The sequence below is a fragment of the Chiloscyllium plagiosum genome, chromosome 14 (genome assembly GCF_004010195.1).
Source record: "Chiloscyllium plagiosum isolate BGI_BamShark_2017 chromosome 14, ASM401019v2, whole genome shotgun sequence".
Taxonomy (NCBI): Eukaryota; Metazoa; Chordata; class Chondrichthyes; order Orectolobiformes; family Hemiscylliidae; genus Chiloscyllium; species Chiloscyllium plagiosum.
This window is the reverse complement of record NC_057723.1, coordinates 52,138,886-52,161,215: the sequence shown is the minus strand read 5'-3', so window position 1 is coordinate 52,161,215 and position 22,330 is coordinate 52,138,886. Positions and strand designations below refer to the sequence as shown.

General features: G+C 40.1%; 1 protein-coding gene across 3 annotated transcripts in view; it reads left to right on the top strand.

Moving 5' to 3' along the window:
* Nucleotides 1–22,330, top strand: part of ubtd2 (ubiquitin domain containing 2) — a 76,511-nt gene that overhangs the window by 28,495 nt on the left and 25,686 nt on the right. The window contains exons 1-2 of one of the 3 annotated variants that reach the window (XM_043703805.1): nucleotides 517–1,339; nucleotides 4,098–4,212. The exons of 1 other annotated variant lie outside the window; for it this stretch is intronic. In XM_043703805.1, the coding sequence (XP_043559740.1) occupies nucleotides 4,122–4,212 (91 nt within the window). In that variant the 5' untranslated portion in view covers nucleotides 517–1,339; nucleotides 4,098–4,121. Of the gene's footprint in view, nucleotides 1–516; nucleotides 1,340–4,097; nucleotides 4,213–19,310; nucleotides 19,365–22,330 lie in introns of those variants that run through there. One more of the 3 variants, XM_043703806.1, reaches the window with a different exon arrangement.

Here is a 22,330-nt window from a genome sequence, read left to right as displayed (position 1 = left end):
TATCACCCTCACCTTAACCTCCTTCCACCTATCGCATTTCCAACGCCCCTCCCTCAAGTCCCCCCTCCCTACCTTTTATCTTGGCCTGCTTGGCACACTTTCCTTATTCCTGAAGAAGGGCTCATGCCCGAAACGTCGATTCTCCTGCTCCTTGGATGCTGCCCTGGCCTGCGCTTTTCCAGCAACACATTTTCAGCTCTTCTCTCCTGCATCTGCAGTCCTCACTTTCTCCTAGGAGTATACCAAAGGCTACTAACCATATTTAGAACTAAAACACACACATCTTTGCTTCCAATGTAAAGACAGGAAGGAGGTGAAGAAAATTTTGGTCCGTTGTTATTGCATAGTATTCTTTCGGACCCCTTATGAATATAACCTGTAAGTTGTGTATTTCCACAGCTCTCAGAAGTACTGTTAAAACGTGTGACATAACAGATCGGCGTTTTGCAAGGGTTCTGCAACACTTTGTGTTAAAACAAATTGCTATTTCACATCCGAATCTCAGACAGTTGGCCGTCCAGTTTTTGCAGAGTGGGGAGAGTGGCAAAGTTAATCTATGGGATCGGCAGCCACCAACACTGGCAATGCCTTCCAGAAATGAGTCCGATGGCTGCCACATATGAGGGTTTCTGTCGGATAATACCCATTGACGTAGAATTGATTTTTTTTCTCTGAAAGCATCTGTCGATTACTGGAGTTAAAATATTTGTTTCAGACTGAGAGACGTATTACTAATCCTTCTGCAACACTGGGGTCTCTGTCGCCTAGTAAAACCTCAGGATCCATTACAATTGATGTTTTTCACAAGAAAATCCATGACTGGGGCGATGTGCAAGGAGAATTTGAGAGGCCAGGAGCATTTTAACGACGGATCTAGTTCCGAACGTTGCAACAAAAACTTCCCGCCAGAGTGAGAGTGGGACCCAGAGCAAAATGCTTCCCGGCAGCAAGGGAAGGCGTAATTTCAGGGGAGGTACTCCAGGCAATTAATGACGAGGGAAGCCCAAGGCAGAGGAATCTCGGTGGATCTCTGAAGAGCAATTCTGCTCACCCTTGACAAGTCGTTTCAAAAAACTAAGTTGAGCTGCACACGTTTCTTGCCATGACCCTGTCTGCTCCAGTAGGCAGTAATGAACCGGGCATCATGCTGCAACCGGCAATTAAAAAGCATGTTGAGCTTTGAATGATGTCATAAAGTGTTAACTTCCAGGTATTTGTGAGGCTCCCGAGTACCATGGGGATGGGCTATGCTGCCGAAAAACTAGCAATTAAAATGTCGGTCGATGGAAACTCGGCCGGAAGAGCCTGACAGTCCTGCAGAACTCATTGTACAGACAAGGTTAAAACATCTCTTTAAAGTTTGTATTTTTAAAAATTGATATGCAGACTTCGTGTCATGTCATTGTATTTTGTTAACTTTTACTTCTCCAGAACCATTTCAGGGCATTCGCTGGTGATTGGGGCAGACTAGTAGACTCGAGTGCTGTTCGACCTGTATTTATTGACCGTTCATGAGCACACTACAAACGTCATGCAGCACATTCAAGAAGGAAGGAATTCCTATTTATCACCCAAAAAAATCTGTTGAATATTATTGAGCTGTTCAACTCTAGCACCTAATTAACCCGTTAAATTTATGCTTGGTTTGTGTTTGTGCTTTGCATTGTTTACTTTCTGATGCAGAATTTTCCCATTGAGCTGCATTTTGAAAATCTCTTTCTATCTTTTACTATTTAAATTTTGCACAATATTTAATTTTAGACAAGAATTTTAAAATATTGATCGCCTGTTTTCAAAACCCTTCTTGTTTAGCCTTGTCCCTCAATGCATGTCACCTTTACCAGCTCCACATCCTTCTGATGTATGTGCACTTTGCTAGTTCTAGTCTGTTGAGCATTTCCAGTTTTAATCACTTTTCCACAGGCCCTAAACTGCTAAAGGCCCAAGATCTGGAATTCTGTCCTTTTAATATATCTGTGGCCCAGAAATTTGGATGACCAGCTCGCCATTGCAAGACTATAGTCTGGAGTTGTGGCTCAGGATCATGTCACCGTTGACTGAAGGATCTGCAGTTATCCTGCATTTGGAACCTATAAAGTCCATTGAGGTCATAAATTTTGGACAGACTCATTTAACCTTAATATTTATGTAGGAAAATGAAGGAGATTAAAAGCCGAAACTAATCCCTAAGTTAATATTGAATTGATCCCCTCTGGAGCTCTTGTGGTGTAGTGACAATGTCCCTACCTCTATGCTAGGACGTCCAAGTTCAAATCTAACCTGCTCCAGAGGGATGTTGTAACAGGTTGATTAGAAAATATCTTAAATTGAGTTGCCTTTTCACTACTGAAGCCCCCAACTATCCTTGCCACCCTGGGACCCCTGACAACTTCTGTCCTGACTCCATTGCACCTGACAGCTGAACCTGATCTGTCCCCCACCAATCTGACACCTGACTCCTCCCCTCCCCGTCAGCCCCACCCTAACATCAACCCTAGCTAGATTCAACACTTTTCCAACGTGATCCCTTGACATACCCTAAAAGCTCCTCCCTTTATCAAACCGTACCTGCTTTACCCATATGCCACCCCAACCCCCATTCATCCATGACTACCTTCTCACCCATCTGACACTCTAGCTCCACACTTATATGCCTACCCTTTCCATAGTAACTGTCAAAGTAGCTGATTGTTCTGGTGGATATTTAAATTTGGCATACAACACACTGCTGTAAAAGAGGCTGTAGTTTGATGGATGTGAGGATTGTTGGACTGATCACCTTTGTTTCATAACAGGAGGCTTCCATCCATGAATTTCCAATGAATTAGCCATCTGAATGTAACAATAGGCTGGAAGCAGGATTTGCAATCCAAATTCTAGTTTCTAGACCTCTATATATATCTCTACTTCACTATCAACCTTTAACTCACTCTACATCTAGCTTTCCCTAGCTTTTAGTATCTGCTCTTGATGTTTCCTTGTGTAATTGAGTCAAAAATTGTTTCATAATGCTCTTGTGAAGCAACAATAGCCATTAATAGTACTAGATAGCTATTGTAAAAGTTGTTAACGTGGACTATAGCAATGATCAAGTTAAAACACTTGGGCCTTTATTTTGCAGGGGTGGGGAAGGAGTTTAAAGATGGTGAACTGGCAGTTTCCTTTGTCATTGCCCCTCTGATTCTCAGTGTCATTGCCTCTCTGAAATAGACCACAACTTCAGGACACTGGGCAGGCACATAGAAAACCAAAAGTTGGGGCCTGTTGTTCAGCAATCAGTAAACTCTAAAAGTTTCCGCTTTCTTGCTCCCAAATTCTGTATGAATTATTTTTTAGAAAGTTCAATTTTTTTTAATGAAGATATCACTAATAAAACTTGATGAATAACAAAACTGAGCCTGATTTAAATAATATAACCATAGTGGAGTGCTGGTAAATGATTCGGTAGGTTGCATGTTATGTGTCTGTTTTAAAAATTATTAAATTACATGACAATTATCAATTTTTAAATATTTTGTTTCAAGATTTTGGATTTCATCTTCTCACATTTTCCCTGAATTCTTTTTAATATGCTTTATGAAAGAAAAATATGTTTTAATTTTATGATTTTAGAGGTCTGAAAATCCTTTAATGTAATTGGCTGTAGGAGCATGATTTGTTTCAGTCGGACTCCATGTTGTAGATGTCAAGTAAAGAATCTTGCAATCAGCTACTCTACTTTGCATTGCCCTGAACTAAAATTCTGCTTAGGTAAATCACGACTTCTCAGTGAAACTTTATGGTCAGCCTGAATTATGAGTGCCTGAATTTCACCACTGACTGTCTTGCAAACATATTTTACCAGATTTTCAATGTTCCTCACAAAGTAATGATCTTAGCAGTTCTTACAGAGCCTGTGTAAATGGAGCATGTCAAGTGGTTATGCCACCTGCAAATTTTTGGTATTATCAGTAAACTTGCATAATAATGTGCTCTAAAGTTTCAGCAAGAAACTTACAAAATGCAGTAAACCTGTAATAAGAATTGGCATAAACTTCCAGCACAATCTGCCTTTTGATTTGGTAGCTGTGTAACTGTCATCTTTTCAAATACTCCAGATCATGGAAAGTTGGGATTAGCTAATGAGATACAGAGGTCGTCTTGTTCCAGGTGGCAGAAAAACACCGAAACAACAGATAAGGAAACCACAGTACGGTTTTGTAGAGGAAAGAAGTAAGCTCCAACAGCTATTATGTTCTACCAAGGCACTGTTGTCTGTATCATCTAATACTGTAAACAGGCAGACCTGTTTGGTCTGTAAATATACATTTTGAACAGTCCTTGATATTGAAACATCATGTTACCAAGATCATACACTGTTGAAAGCTCCTGCTGATTATCTTTAGAAGGATTAGAGAATCATGGACAACAGTCTCTGGTTTTCTGTTTAACTAGATGTGTGGACACCAGAACCTGTTGCAAATGCGGACAGTTTAGCTGTAATTGCAACCACAAAATCGGGTCAGTGGTTTTTGTGCTTTGTCTATTCCACTTGTCAATAAAAGCACAAAAGTTAGCAAATTGCCATTATCTTTAAACGTTTCCATTCTAGCTACAACAAAAATGTCAAAATATGAAACATTGGATTCATCAAAAAGTAATGCACGCTGATTCCTTTTCCCTTTTTTAAAGCTTGTGTTGTGTAGTGTTAGGATCTGTATCAATGTTAGATATTTTCATTATTCTCAGATGAAAAATGTCATTAGTGTTCTGATCAGATGGAATGATAAAGATGCACGTGGCTTTAATCTTCCACGTGAGGCAATATCATAACTAATTGGGTGGTTTAAGCCTTTTGTTTTTAAAAGGATGAGGCTATATGGCTGTATGTTTTGTAAGTTAGAAAGAGCAGTTATAGAAAATAGAGGGGTTTTTTTACCCTGGAGGCAGCCACATTTAATGTGTGTACATATATAAAAAATATAATATACATTTGATCTTACATATTCATAATTTCAAAACAAAATTGAGGACACTTATACTGAGTAGTTATTTATACTACTATTTTTAATGTTGGTGGAAATGTTGCAGGAAATGTTGCATTTTTGCACCATTGTTAAACTTCGCAGCAAATCATGACCTGACCCTGGAGTAAGCATTGTCACTTTGATTTTATTTGACATCACACAGAGTATGAGTCAATTGCTGAACTGGATATGAAAAATACTCAGGAAGTCTTTCAAACACCTTTTAAAACCTGGCAGTAATTAAATGTTTAGACACACAGATGTTGCTTTCTCTGTCTAGGCATTAAAATTTAACTGCTTAGAAAGGGGCCTCCGTGGTTAGCAGGATTAAAGTTTGTCAGTCAGTCCCAATGTCTGACTGTATCCCAAACTCTACTTGCTGCATTCACTGATAGTGCAAATGCACTAGCAACTTCGCAGCACCATCAATCTTCATTCTTTTTAATTGTATATTAGCAATTAAATTTATGTCAGACTGAAGGTGAAATATTTGAATTTCTCCTTTGTTCACATGGCTCTTCTGGGTAATGAATGAACCTGATTCTATTGTTTTAAATTGTCTGCCATTCTTGGTCTTAAATTAGTTGAGCTGCTATGATTCATATTTTGCCTCATTCATGTAGTTTAAGGAATTCATTTTAGAAATAAATGTGTACAATTTCCAGACATTGCTCTATTTCCTGCAGCCCATGGGCATTATAGAATCACAGAATGCCTACAGTGCAGGTAGAGGCTATTCATTCTATCAAGTCTAAACCAACCCTCTGAAGAGCATCCTGCTCATTCTGTTCTACTACTAAATATAAATTATAATATGTACTTTTGTTCTCACATTTTAATGTTGCGTATATATAGTACATGAACCACAACTCAAATCAACAGAAACTAGCAAGCATTCCAAGATGTTTCAGATGGCATCTTAGTGGACAATTAACCTTTTTTTGATGTTCAGTAGGCGAAACTGCCAGTGGTAGTGCATCTGGTTCTAATGGGAGGTCAAAATTTTAAAAAGCTGAAACAAGAATCCGTCCTGGAACCTGTCCTTTTCTGGTTCTGATAAAGATATGTTGAGCAGCGGGTGACTGGTCTTTTTTAAGAGGCAGTTTGATCATTAAAACCTTATACTTTATGCCTGAATTTTTTAAAGGTTGTTGTTTAGAACGACTATTGGGTGGTTTTCCCAAACTTCTGGAAACGCAGCTTTTACAAGGAAACGAGAAGGCATCATCAAGTGCCCAAGCTAATCTTGATTGAAACTTGCCACACTTCTTTTAGGTTAAGAATTTGCTTGCAATCAACTGAGGAGCACTTCAGTTTGTTTTGATTTTGAAATGAGCAGAGAAAAATGAAAAACAACTGACCTTTCAACTTGCCATAGTGTAAAGCTGATATACATACTAGGAAAACTAATTATTTTCACTTGTTGGTTTTGTGGAAAATTCATGTACTGTATTATCAGTGAATATCCCATGATATCATGGGGCCAAAAGAAACTAAAACCTGAAGCATCTGACCAGAGGGAGGTGTGTATAACCTAGAATATTTCACCTTAGACATGTGAAAACTTCAGGACTCGATGAAATTTAAGTATTGAAGATTTTCCATGGGAGGTTGGGGTGGGAAAGAAATAATAGGTTAGAGATGCACACATTCTGAACACCGCTTTCAGAGCATAAGAGAAAAGATGCTATGATGCGAAATAGTTAATTATAATTTCTTGTTGCTAATATTGATGTTGAGCAACAATTATAATTTGATATTACTGTTGCTAAGCCAGATAATGGTGTCATGGGTAGTGACATATGTTGCTATATTTTGAGTTAGGCTTTGTGTTATGTTTTCTGTGATCACTGTTTCCCATTGGAGGTTTATAGAATCATAGAATCCTGACAGTGTGGAAGCAGGCCATTCAGCCTGTTCAGTCCACACCTACCCACTGAAGAGCATCCCACCCATATTCATCCCCCACCCGATCCCTGGAACCCTGCATTTCCCATGGCTAATCTATGTATCTTGCACATCCCTAGACGTGGCTGATCTAACTAACCTGCATATCTTTGGACTGTGGGAGGAAGTTGGAGCACCCAGAGGAGACTCTCACAGATACGGGGAGAACGTGCAAACTCTGCACAAATGTTGCCTGATGCCAGAATTGAACAGAGGTCCCTGGCACTGCAAGGCTTCAGTGCTAACCACTGAGCCACCCTGTACTGCCGTTTATTTCATTTTTGATTTTTATTTTTTAGCCATGACAGATTAAAACTCAAATAATGAAAATATTTCATACAGATGTAAAGGCTGAGAGTTTGTCCACCAATAAAGTAGACATTGGGCTATATGAAACGTTCTGGCAGGCCTCTACAATGTTGATAAATTAATCCCATATTAAGTTGTAATCTACTTTACAGGAGATTTGAGCTATAGGGAGAGGCTGAATAGGCTGGGGCTATTTTCCCAGGCGATTTGGAGGCTGAGGGGTGACCTTATTGAGGTTTATAAAGTCATGAGGGCATGTATAGGATAAATAGAGAAAGTCTTTTCCCTGGAGTGCGGGAGTCCAGAACTAGAGGGCATAGGTTTACGGTGAGAGTGGAAAGATTTAATAGGGACCTAAGGGGCAACTTTTTCACACACAGGGTGGTATGCATTTGGAATGAGCTGCCAGAGGAAGTGGTGGAGGCTAGTACAATTGCAACATTTAAAAGGCATCTGGATGGGTATATGAATAGGAAGGGTTTGGAGGGATATGGGCCGGTGCTGGCAAGTGGGACTAGATTAGATTGGGATATCTGGTCGGCATGGACAAGTTGGCCTGAAGGGTCTGTTTCTGTGGTGTAATTGCTGAAGAAAAAGAAGCTTACCATGTACTCAACCATTGAAAAGTAACAATACAAGAAGTAGCCATTCAATACATTGTCTGCACTGGCTGAAAAATAAATAAAAATGAATGGCCCATTTCTAACCCAACTTTTACAGCATTTGGTCCAGAGCCTTATATTACAGCAGTTCAAGTGCATAACCAGGTTCTGCCTCAAAACAGCAATTCAAGATGCTCATAGCCCTCTGGTGGCAAAGGTTTTTCCTATGTCCCCTCTAATTTTTCTACCAGGGCAAGATCTCAAAAGTAACACATTTCAAAGAAATGAAGAACTTTTACTGCCGAAGATAAGGATGCTAACTGGTTGAAGCATTGCTGTGAAAAGTACACTGAAAGGACACAGTATCTGAACATGTTCTTAGTACTTGTGGGTATATCTACTAAATCAGATAAGGAAAGCAGCTTTTCTTCCTTTTAAAGGGTAATGCACTTTGACCCAATACCAGATAGGTTTCCATAACAGTCTACAATAGTTTCATGTCTACAACTACTCTGAGCTTTCAGTTCCAGATTTTTATTTTAAAACATTTACATTCCACCAGCTGCAGTGCTGGAATCTGAATCCATGTGCCCAGGAGATTAGCTTAGGCCTCTGACTTACTAGTCAAGTGACGTTACCACTGTGTCACAGTTTGCCCTTGGGTTTGGGCAAATATATTGTAAGCAATGATCCAATTGGGATAATTATCACCCTACAGGATAGTTACTATGCACTTTATTTTAGTATCAAAGTTGCATGGTGAGCATATGGCCTTTAGAGAAGGACCTCTGTCATCCTTGTTTGCTGTGGTTTAAAGGTGACTTCAGACCCACATGAATGTGGTTGCCTCTTAAATGCTATCTGGCCTAACAAGCCATCAGTCAACCACTACAAATTTTTTTTGAAAAATTTGTGTCAACCTTGGCTCTGGAAATAACAACAATAGGAATCTTTCTCCGGACTTGTGCAATAAGCTGGTCAAACACAGTTTGGCATATGCGTTCTACAGAATCACACCTTGCAATACCCTAGGCACCATCCTTGGGTGTATCTTGTTGCATCAGAATATATCCATAAGAGATCACAGCACAGTGATATATAGTAGGGATGGAATTGTCCTGGAAGTCTTCTGCATTGACTCTGTACCCCATGATTTGTAATGGTATCTAATAGTAAATATGGGCAAAGAAACATCCTGCTTGTTCCAACTTACCACGCTTTAGCTAATGAATAAATACTTCGCTATGTTGAAATCCAATTGGAAGAACTAGTGAGGGTGACAAGGGCACATAATATGCTCCGAGTGGGGACTCCACTTTCTATCGCCCATAGCGGTCCAGTAGCACAACTACTGACCAAATTGGCTAAGTTCTTATAAAAAGAAGAAACTGGTGAAATCAACATGGGACCCGTATGGTTGGAGGGTCCCAAGGCAAAGGATGAGGTGTTCTTCCTCATGTGGTTAGGGTTAGGGTTTGGCAGTAGAGGAGGCCCAGGACTTGCATGTGGAGTGGAAGGGGGAGTTACAGTAAAACTGGATTTCACCAGTTTCCTCACTTCCCCTCCCCCCACCTTATCCCAGATCCAACCTTCCAACTCGGCACCACTTTCTTGACTGTCCTACCTGTCCATCTTCCTTCCCTTTGGGCCACAAGCCTCATTCCTGGTGAAGGACTTATGCTCGAAACATCAATTCTCTCGCTCCTTGGATGCAGCCTGACTAGCTGCACGTATGAAGAAACCGGCAAACTTACTGGATGCTACAAAAGCTGTTGGCCCTTGCAACATTTCGGCGATCGTACTGATAATTTGTGTTCCAGAACTAGTCAAGCTGTTATAGTCCAGTTATAATAATGGTATCAAATCTGCAATGTTAAAAATTATCCATTAGTGTTCCACTCACAAGAAGGACAACTTAATCTCGGACAATTAGTGCAGTAATTGCTCAGTCTAAACTCAATAAAGTGGTGAAAAGGTTGTTGACAATGTCACCCAGCAGCATTTGTTCCCAATAACCCACTCTCAGAAGCTCAGTTTAGTTTTCAGCAGAGTGCCCTAGTTTCTGACCTCATTATATTCTTGATCTAACCATGAGAAAAGAACCTGTATTCCAGGGGTGAGGTGACTGTGACTGTCAAGGTATTGTCCAGAATAAAGCATCCCATGTGATCTATCTTCAGCATTCACTCCCTTTAATACTGACACACTGGTAACTGTGTGCACCATCTACAAAATGTACAGCATCAATTCACCTAAGCTCCTCCAATAGCATCTACCAAACCTGCACCCTCTACCATCTGTAGGGATAAGGGCAGTAGATGCATGAGAATACCACCATCTGCATATTCCTCTCCCAAGGCAACCATCATCCTGACTTGGAATATTATTGTTCCTTCATTGTCAAAGTCAAAATTTTGGAACTCTCTTCCAACCAGCAATGTGGATGTACCTATGCTCCAAGGACTATAATGGTTCAAGAAGGTAGGTCACCACTATTTTCTCAAGGCCAATTAGTGTTGGCCAATTAGGACTGATCTAGCTAGTAACACCTACATTCCATGAACAAATTTTATTGAAAGGATCCTTTTAATAATGGCGAAAGTGAGGACTGCAGGTGTGGGAGATCAGAGACGAGAGTGTGGTGCTGGAAAAGCACAGCAGGTCAGGCAGTATCCAAGCAGCAGGAGAATCGACGTTTCGGGCATTCCTGATGAAGGGCTTTTGCCCGAAACATCAATTCCCCTGCTCCTCTGATGCTGCCTGGCCTGCAGCACTACACTCTCGACTCCTTTTCAATAATGGATTATTACTATGTATCTAGATCCAGAACTAACATTCTTTCATCCCTTTTAGAAAGCCAGGTGGTTATTTGGACTCATTCGATATCGTATACAGCGTGCTGCTCCCATACTAGTTTTTGAATGCTTTAAAATATTGTGAATTTGCTTGAGGCAAATGTTAATATTGCACTCGTGCTTTCTGGAAATCATTTAATAAACAAAAAAAAACAAGTAATGGAAATGATTTGAAATTGCTGTCTTGTTTTAAGTTGCAATTGGGGCAGCCTTTGACGTTGGCATTAAATATAGAAACAAAAGCAGTAGGAGTATACTTAAGAGAGAAATCAGGAGGGCAAAAAGGGGATAGGAGATAGCTTTAGTTAAGGAGAATCCAAAGGGTTTTTCCAAATGCATTAACGACAAAAGGGTAACCAGGGAGAGAATAGGGCCCTTCAAAGATCAGCAAGTCGGCCTCCGTGTGGAACAACAGGAGATAGGGGAGATACTAAATGAGTATTTTGCATCAGTGTTTACTGTGGAAAAGGACATGGAAGATGTAGAATGTAGGGACATCGATGGTGAATCTTGAAAAATGTCCATATTACGGAGGAGGAAATGCTGGATGTCTTGAAACGCATAAAAGTGGATGAATCCCTAGGATCTGATCAGGTGTACCCTAGAACTGTGGGAAGCAAAGGAAGTGATTGCTGGGCCTCTGTATCATCAATAGTCACAGGTGAGGTTCTGGAAGACTGGAGGTTGGCTAACATGATGCCACTGTTTAAGAAGGGTGGTAAAGACAAGCCAGGAAACTATAGACCAGTGAGCCTGATGTCAGTGGTGGGCAAGTAGAAATCCTGAGGGACAGGATATACATATGTTTGAAAAGGCAAGGACTGATTAGGGATAGTCAGCATGGCTTTGTGCATGGGAAATCATGTGTCTCAAACTTGATTGTGTGTTTTTTGAAGAAATAACAAAGAGGGCAGAGCGGTAGATGTTATCTATATGGACTTTAATAAGGTGTTCGACAAGGTTCCCCATGGCAGACTGGTAAGCAAGGTTAGATCTCGTGGAATAAAGGGGGAACTAGCCACTTACACACAGAACTGACTTAAAGGTAGAAGTGGCGGTGGTGGAGGGTTGTTTTTCAGACTGGAGGCATGTGACCAATGGAGTGCCACAAGAATTGGTGCAGGCATGTGACCAATGGAGTGCCACAAGAATTGGTGCTGGATCCTCTACTTTTCATCATTTATATAAATGATTTGGATGTGAGCATAAGAGGTATAGTTGTTAAGTTTACAGATGACACCAAAATTGGAGGTGTACTGGACCATGAAGAAGTTTACCTCAAATGGGTCAATGAGCTGAGAAGTGGCAGATGGAGTTTATTTTAGATAAATGTGAGGTGCTGCATTTTGGGAAAGCAAATCTTAGTAGGACTTGTACACTTAATGGTAAGGTCCTAGGGAGTGTTGCTGAACAAAGAGATCTTGGAGTTCAGGTTCATAGCTCCTTGAAAGTGGAGTCACAGGTAGATAGGATAGTGAAGAAGATATTTGGTGTGCTTTCCTTTATTGGTCACAGTATAGAGTACAGGAGTTGGGAGGTCATGTTGCGGCTGTACAGGACATTGGTTAGGCCACTGTTGGAATATTGCGTGCAATTCTGCTCTCTTTCCTATCGGAAAGATGTTGTAAAATTTGAAAGTGTTCAGACAAGATTTACAAGGATGTTACCAGGGTTAGATGATTTGAGCTATAGGGAGAAGTTGAATAGGCTGGGGCTGTTTTCCCTGGAGCGTCGGAGGCTGAGGGCTGAGGGGTGACCTTATAGAGGTTTATAAAATCATGAGAGGCATGGATAGGATACATAGACAAAAACCTTTTCCCTGGGGTGTGGGAGTCCAGAACTAGAGGGCATAGGTTTAGGGTGAGTCGGGAAAGATATAAAAGAGACCTAAGGGGGGCAACTTTTTCATGCAGAGGGTGGTACGCGTATGGAATGAGCTGACAGAGGAAGTGATGGAGGCTGGTGCAATTGCAACATATTTAAAAGGCATTTGGATGGGTATATGAATAGGAAGGGATATGGACCGGGTGCTGGCAAGTGGGACTAGGTTAGATTGGGATATCTGGTTGGCATGGATGAATTGGACCAAAGAGTCTGTTCCTGTGCTGTACATCTCTATGACTTTGACTATAAAAGGTTTATGGTACAAAAGGAGAGTACTTGGCCAATTTATATCCGTGATGGCCAAAACTGCTATCTAGTTTAATCACACCTTCCAGCTCTTGATAACTAACTTTTTGGTTACAGTACTGGTCATTCTGCTATAACATGCATTTCAGTAATGTGAGTTTGCTGTAACGCGATTGACGAATTGGGGACATGGTTTTTAAAGCGCAAACCTTTAAAATGTGTGTTGGCTGTAACGAGATTACATCGCCAACACTTGAACTGCTGTTTCTAGAGCTAGATTTTTCTAATAATGCAGGGTTGCACAAGAACGCAAACACTGCGTTAAAGAACTACCTGTACCTTACGTGCATAATCAAAGTCATTTTGTTATGGTGAGGATTTTGGTCTCTACTGTCTATTCAGGAACTAAGTTTTTAAAAGCCCACAGTCCTCTGGGTGGAAACAACATTCTCCTCAATTCTGCTCTCATTCTTCTCCCAGTGACTTTCAAACCATACTCTGGTTATCAACTCTCTACTATCTGAAATAGACAATGGCTCTTACCCCTCTCAACTGTATATGCTCAATTAAAGTTCCCCTCATTATCATCTGCTTCAAAAAAGACAGTCCCAGGCTATCCAATTTCCCCCATAGAGGAAATATTCTGTTTTGCCAACATCCTTGCAAATCATTTCTGTACTCTTTCTAGTGTGATCACTGGTCCTTTAACTGTTTTCTGTTGACTGTCCTTGAGTAATATGTCTGTCTAAACAATGATTTACATTGTCTCAGAATATTTTCAATATTAATTCTAACACCATTGTTAAACCAACTTGCCTGTAAATTCTCAAAATATCTCTTCCTCTCTTTTTAATCAGTGATTCAATGCTAGCAGTCGTCTTGTTTTCCGTCACCATGCCTCTAACCAAAAGAGCTTGGAAGATAATGGCCTCAGTTCTTTGATGTTAAATGCATAGGTTGATGTGAAATAGCTCATATCTCAAAAAGGCCTCATCCTTAGCCTTTTTAAATCTCATTTTCTGTCTTGAGCTTTTCCTAAATAAGTAAAATATTGTTTAGGAACATAGATCACACACTGGTCTTACTGGCCATTTCAAAACCCTTTAAATCAGATTGCTATTTGAGAAGAAGAACATTTTGCCTTAAATGTGGGCTGTTTAAAAGATCACACAAAATAATAGAGTGAAACTGTTTTGGAAGTGTTCCAAACTAAGACCTCAACTGAAATTTGTGCAGCTTCATGGCATAATTAAGCACATGAAAATATGATCAATTGAAAAACTGTGCAAGTCAATATAACCTTTTACTTATATACAATATTTCACATGATTCATCACTGTGTGTTTCAGAGAAATAAGTTGCTGCCTTAAAATCCCAGTTTTCAAAATCTAAGTTTTGAGAAGGCTTTTGAGGACTGGGAGTTTGGTTAAGGAGTGGCAAAATAGCTTAAAAGTTGACTACTGATAATGGAATAGAGAAAGGAAAGCAGAGGAGATTGAAATTGAAAGAACTGTGAACACTTTGGCATATTGGACATGTAGTATTAAAGATGGGGTAAAGACAAGGTGAGAAGCATCAAAACAGAGGCATTTGCAAAAAAATGGATGTGGGTATTGAATTCACCATGCGGAAGACAGTAAACTGTTAAAGGAAAACAAGCATAATGTATAGGATACAATTCTAAGTGATTGATAATTTTAAGTGGTGGAATCTGGGAAGCTGGTAAAGGCTTGACAATGAAGCATGGAAATGAAAAAGCTATGGAGGAGAATTTCAGTCACTATAAGCAAAGAGTGATGTAGACATAGAATCAGGTTCATTCGATGATAGATAATATTGCAGAATTGTTACAAACAGAAGAGGGTCATTCAACCCATTGAATCTAAACCAGCTCTCCACAGACCACTATGACTTAGTGCTATTCTGTTGTCTTTTCCCCATATTTTTGCAAATTGTTTCTGTTCAGAAAATCATGTACTGTCCTCCACCACACTTTTTTGGGCAACGCAATTTCAAACCTAACATTGAGTAAGAAGTCTTTTTTTTTTGCATCTCTCATGCTACATTTGCAAATAATTTTGAATCTACCGTTGTGTTCTCAACCCTTTTACTATTGGGGACAGGTTCTCCTTGCATGTCTTAAGTTGTTGCAGAACCTCTCTCTGAACATGCTATCCATGTAACTCTCAGCCTAAAGATGTGCCATAACATCTCCAGCCGTCACTCAAGCTCTGTAACCCAGAGCTCAAACTTCAGCACCTAACAGCACTTCATGCAAATATAGTCGTCCAGTATACTGGTAGTGTCCTCGACTTCCCACAAATTATGGGCCACACATTATTCTACTTGTCTGAGTAAAGCAGTCTTGTCTTAAAATTATTTCCTTAATGTTAACTACTTCAGATTACTTGTATTGCTTTATTTTTTTGGCCCTGTCTTTGCCTTATTCTTTGTTTCTCAGTTGAATCTCAATATTGCTGCTACTTTTAAAATAATATTCTTTTCCAATTTGTAGCTAAATGAAGTAAGTCCCTAGTAGCAGTTTTTTACCAACTAGTGACTTCACAGATTTTCTGTGATGTTGCTGCTTTTTTCGTTTTTCTTTTTAACTCAGTGATCCAGTTCTCTACTTCCAGGTAAGTGATGTAGATCTTGTGACTCCCCTATGATTTACAGTCTCCCAGTCCAAACTGCGTTCTCACAGGTCTGATGTATTTCTGTCACAGATGTAAGATAGTTGACTGCATTCAGGTGTTCCTTTCGCGCATTAGTTTATAGCCGAGCAAAAAGTCACAAATGAATCTAGGGTGGTGTGTCATTGGGTTAACTTTGAGTGGGAAGCCATGGAGGAGGATGCCAAAAGGGTTACATGTGCTTTGGAGGGGACCAAATAGTAGGGCCATACTCATACTAACATTTAACTTGACAAAGGTTTTGCTAATGCAATACTTGCTTCACAGTAAACCCAATGTTCATGGTAGTGACAGTGAAGAAGAGTTAAATATCACTGATATGTGTGAAGCGACTGTAAAAGGACCAGACACGGATGTTAGAATTTTTGGGCATCTTACAAAGGATAAAGGGAAGAATATGAGGCAAAGCCATGTCATGAGACACGCTGTTAGAACAGGTAGCAGTGGAACTAAGTAAGGGTGACAAGCCAGATGTAGCAAATGGAGTATAATGGTCCGCACATCCACATTGTCCTCCATCTCTTTCTAGGGTGTGCCAACTTTAATCATGGTTACAAACGATGTTGTTAGTGATTTCATCCTCAGTGACCTGGATGCTCCTATGTGCAGTGAAACCAAACACAGAATTGAAATAGATTATGTAAGAGTGTATGTTAGTTTCTTTTCCTGAGGTTTCACACTAGATGCAATTCACACACACCAACTTCTGTAAACAGTTAAAGTTTATTAAAGCTGGTACAAGCTAGGTGACCCCTTTGACCCTCTCCACAAGTGTGTAAAGTCGAGTCAAATAGGCCCCGAACAAAGAAAACAAATCCCCTTAATACACGTCAGTTAATAATGCTTACAGGTACTCTGGCCACTCCACTTCAACCACACCCCCCCAACCATAACCACATGTTGCCCAAGTACAATGGTAGGATGGGGACCCTGTCAGAGATAATGTAAATGCCCTAACTCTGGGGAATTGTTATGCAAATAATTTCCTGACTCAGTGATTCCCCAAGACAATGTAGGTGTGATATGTCCAAGCTTCATTCGATGGCCATGAAAGCATTTCTGAATGGATGGGACTGAATGAGAGTTTAGATTAGATTAGATTAGATTACAGTGTGGAAACAGGCCCTTCGGCCCAACAAGTCCACACCGACCCACCGAAGCGCAACCCACCCATACCCCTACATTTACCCCTTACCTAACACTACGGGCAATTTAGTATGGCCAATTCACCTGACCCTGCACATCTTTGGATGGTGGGAGGAAACCGGAGCACCCGGAGGAAACCCACGCAGACGCGGGGAGAACATGCAAACTCCATACAGTCAGTCGCCTGAGGCGGGAATTGAACCCGGGTCTCTGGCGCTGTGAGGCAGCAGTGCTAACCACTGTGCCACCGTACTTTTTAACTTGACAATAGCAGCAGAAAGCAGTAAATGGCTGCCCAAATCAAGTGAGAGTCATCCACATTCCTGCATGAATGCTGTACATCTGTATGTATGTCAGTGAGAAAAGTTAAATTTACCTTATTGCTACCAGGTAATTGATTAATTTTGGAGTCTTCCCGACCCACCCCTCCTGACTCCCTCCAAGTAGCTGAGCTATGTCTTGAATGATTCAAGGTGGCGCTGATGCTGGGCGACTCTTTGCGAGCTGTCTACAGCAGATCTTATTCTCTCGTTTCTTATAACTATTCCACATTTTTAAACCTAAGTTCTAAGTCTAAAAATTATTCTTGCTTTGCATACTTCCTGTGCTGCTGTAACCTTGCATGCTTCACTCTGTCTAAGCATCATATGATCTGTATGTCCTTGTTTACTGTGATCTGCTTGCAAAGCAAAGCTTTTCACTGCACTTAGGTAAATCAAATCGCATGTTGTATGGCACAGGGCAGTACATATCATAAAGTTTCTACTATGCTACATTGAGCCATAATTTGCTGTAATTTGGTTTAAATGTTAGGCTTGCCCTTAAAAGTTAAGGAGTTTTTTTTTGCATGAAAATCATTGACCATGCAAGCTGATAATGTCACAGTGAGGAAATAGTATCAGAGACAGGACAGACAGCTCATTTTCTAAACCAATGAGATTGAAGCATTATGAAATTGCCAATAAGGACGAAGAAGAAAGAGTGAGTGGATTCTTTGTTAAATCGGCGACAGGAAGGAAAAGAGTGGAAAAGTATTTTTGTAAAAGTTTTAATTTAATGTTTATAGAATGTCTTGTTAATTCATTCGTGGGATGAGGGTTTTGATGGATAGGCCGGCATGTATTGCCTATCCCTAATTTCCCTGAGGGCAGTTTAAGAGTCAACCACATTGCTGTTGGTCTGGAGTCACATGTAAGCCTAACCAGATAAGGATAGCAGTTTCCTTCTCTAAAGGGCATAAGTGAACCGAATGGGTTTTCCCACCAATTGACAATCTAATCCTAAAAGAGCAGCATTGGCCATTCTTCAGTCCTTTGGAACCTCTCCTGAGACCAACGAAGATGCAAGAATATCTGTTAAGGCCCCAGCTATTTCCTCTCTTCCCGCAAGCAGTATCCTGGGATAGATTCCATCTGACCCTGGGGACTTAATGTATTTCAAGATACCCAACACTTCCTCCTTCATTAGGTTGACCTGCCCAAGAGTATCCCCCCTCTTCCTCGCTCCAGTGAATACTGATACTCATTAAGGATATCACCCATTTCCTCTGGCTCCACACACAACCTCCCTCTTTTATTCTTGAGTGGGCCTACTCTTTCCCTAGCTACCCTCTTGTTCCTAATCTATGTATAAAATGTATTGGGATTCTCCTTAACCTTGCTGGTCAAAGACATTTCATAGCCCTTTGTAGCCTTCCTAACTCCCTGTTTGACCTCCTTCCTACTTTCTCTATACTCTTCAAGGACTTTATTCTGTTTTTATTTGCATAGACATTAGTTATGCTTCCTTTTCTTTGACTTGAGTGATAATTTACCCTATCATCCAAAGTTCCTAAAATCTGCCATTCTTGTCCTTCCTTTTCACAGGAACATGCCTATCCCTCACTTTAATCAACCGATCCTTAAGAGAATCCCATGTGTCAGATATGAATTTACCCTCAAACAGCCACTCTTGATCCACATTTTCCAGTTCTTGTCTGATTCGTAGGCCTTCCCACAACTTAACACCTTCATCTGAGGTCCACCCTTGCCCTTATCCATACGTACTCGAAAACCTATGGAATTATGGCCACTACACCCAAAATACTCCCTCACTGAAACTTTGATCACGTGGCCAGGCTCATTTCCCAATACCAAGTCCAGTATTGCCCCCTCCCTTGTTGGTCTATCCACATACTGTTTCAAAAAACCCTCCTAGACTCACTTAACACATTGCTCCCCATATGAACAGTCAAAATGTGGGAAGTTAAAATCAACCTCACAACAACCCTGTTATTTTTCACATTTTCCTAGAATCTGACTACATATCTCTCCCTCGATCTCCTAGCAGCTGAGAGATCTATAATGCAACCTCAGCATTGTGTTTGGAACCTTCCTATTCCTGAGCTCCCTCCATAATGCCTTGCTGAAAGATTCCTCCACAGTGTCCTCCCTCAGCAAAGCTGAGAGATGCTGCTTAGCCAGTAATAACATCCCCCCCACCTCTGCCTCATCTAAACATCGATATCTCTCGATAGCTTGGTAATAAAGTTGAGAAGGAATCAAGTTTTAAATATTTTGGTTAGTGAACTGACACTTTAACATCTGCTGTTGTTCAATGAATCAGGTTTCTCAAGCCACAAGAAATCCTGCTGATCTGATTTCATTTTGCCTGCTATTTTGAAAATGGCTACCACAGGTACTCATTCTAATGAAATGTGACATGATACTCTGAGAGCTGTCTATTTTACCTTAAGGTTAAATATATGCAGATTCCTTTTAATAAATTGGCAAGAGCATTTGGTCAGTTCTCTGTAAGGCAAACTCTACACGTCTTTCCCATCGCCCCCTCACCATATTTAAACTTTACAGCATCCATCCTGCCGTCTGGCTTAATAATTTATTCTGCATGTTTGTCCTTGCAATCGTTTCTATAATTTTCCAGCAGAGAGAGAGTTCCATTTATTTGTTGTGATTTCCCTTACTGGTTCTAATTGGTTTATTTTCTTCGCTTTTATTATGGATAGTCACCTGTTAATTGAAGAAAGGGAAAACAAGAACTTCAGACCAAAGTGTTATAAACAGGCTGGCACTAAGTGTTATTTTAGGTCACAGGAACTAAAACCTAATTATAGTAACCAGTGGGATCCTTCCCCTCCATTGAGAATACTCGATTCAGTGATTGTATTGTTTTCCAAATTGATTTTGCAGCTTTTGAAAACTTTAAAGTAGCATTTAAACTTAGCAGTGAAATTGGTTATCTGTCACTTTTACACAATTAAGTCTATCCAAAGTGCATCATTTGAGTTTCAAATGGAAAGTTCTAAATTAGGAGGAGCTGTCAGAGCTCATAATAGGTCTTTGCACACAGCTGCTACTGCCAGCATAAAACTGTACACAAGTGCAGTCATAAGATAGTTGGGTTCATATCAAATCCCAGTGGCAATGAGCAGGCTTAGGGGTAGGTAAAGTGGACTGCAGTGACTGCTAAACTTAATTTTTTTGGCAGCCATCAAATCTGTTAATCGGGTGTTAACTTTGTTTCACAAATTGGTTGCATAGCTAAACATTTGATCATACTGAAAGGAGGGGTGACAGAATGTTGCGTATTTTCAATGAAAAGGGAACTTGTATAATGGCAAGTAACAAACACCCACAGAAACATTTGCTATTTTTATTTGTTTCACGGTTGTGAACTAACAACTCAAGTAGTTAGTTTGCAAGTCACCAGGGAAAGTGTTATTTTGATTAATGTTTGCTTCAATGGCATTTGAAATCTATTTATTTAATTACAAATCCAGGGCAACTAGAAGCATATGCCAGGGTCATCTGACTTGAATTAAAATAAAGAAGTGATGGAAAGAAGTTAAGGTTTCATCAGAGCTTTGAAGTCAAATGGAGTAATGTTTTATAGTGGAATAACAGCATTGGATTATAGTAGAATGATAGTGGTAACCCATAGGTCTGGAGTGATTATAATTTTTTGCTTTTACTTTTATGCCCCAAAATAAGCACATAATTTGTCGGTAACTGTCATAGAAAGAGTAAAGTACATTTATATTCAATAGCACCCTCTTATTTACAGTTAAACATATTATGTTCTTTAATTTATATAAGAAATGATGACTTAGTACGGGTTGTAGTTTTCCAAAGTTTAAACAGATATTTATCAATGGCAGCTGGGTAGTGTTTTATTTATTTTACTAGATTTTCAAAATGATTCCAATCATTTCTGTTTCCTTTCATTTTTAAAGCCATATAGGTTTTCCTAAAGATATTGCATTTTGACTACAAAGTCAAAAGATTTCTTAATGTTGTTATTGTACTTGCTCACTTTGCTACAAATATGTGTCATGTTTCCTTCTATCGGATGGAGACCAGAAACTAAAGTTAAGCTTAGTGTAGTATAAAACATTTTCTGATTGATTGATTGAAGCATCACACTGCAGAATGGGAAGTAGGTAGTGTTTATTGGCTGGAGTTCAAGATAAGCTTGTTATCCATCCACACACAATTTTGTGCTGAATTTTATGCTACCTTATTGGCTGTTTTGAAGTTGGTGAGGATGCTTGTTAAGATAATTGTAGGCAACCTACCTACTATTTTACCATGGGCGGAGTGGTTTCAGGCAGCCTACTGTCCAGTGAGTCAATTGAGCCCCTTAGAGCCAATTAATTCCCATTTACAGACCTCCTCACTGTCACCAGGATTTAACCAATGGTGGAATGTCTCTTGTGACACAGTTGTAGTGTGTCTCCCTCTGGGCCAAAGGGTTCAAGTTCCAACTGCCTCAGTATATGTCATAACATGTCTGAACAAGCTGATTGAAGATATATTTAACCCTTGGTGGCAACAACAAACCTGGCAGGTTTCACTTTGCAAGGCTGGGTGGAGGAGCTTTCCTTTTTAACAGATCTGATGAGCACATTCTTGCCCATCCTCAAGAATGTATTTCCCCTACTCAACACATCATGTCTTCTGTCCGATCCACCCCTCAAACCCCACCATATCCAAATCTTAATACATTGGCTCAAATTGCTGAAGAATCCTTAGTATAGATGAATGGCTGACAGTTCCCTGAGGTGGGACTAGCTGACCCAGAATAGTGACAATTCCATGGACAATTGGCCATCACATGATGTGGGGGAAGCGAGCTCCTATCCTGGTCTCCCCCAACATTTTAGCTGGAATTTTAAGCATTGACAGATATGTTGTCAGATATGCATTATTCTAGTCAGTTGAAGAAAATAGTTAAAAATCTCACAACACCAGGTTATAGAGCAACAGGTTTAATTGGAAACACTCGCTTTCGGAGCACTGCTCCTTTATCAGGTGGTTGTGCAGGGCACAATTGTCAGACACAGAATTTATATTCCATTGTTACAGTTAACCGGAGAATGCAATTTTTAAAAAAACGTTTTTGTGATTTACACTTGAAAGAAGTGCAACTATCATAGTATTCTAACAGATGAAAGCGTCAACAAACAATTAAGGTATTATTCAATGTATAATTTCAGTTACATCACACTGTAAACATTTGCTATAAATTCTGTGCCTTACAATTGTGTCCTCCACAACCACCTGATGAAGGAGCGGCACTCCGAAAGCTAGTGCTTCCAGTTAAACCTGTTGGACTATAACCTGGTGTTGTGTGATTTTTAACTT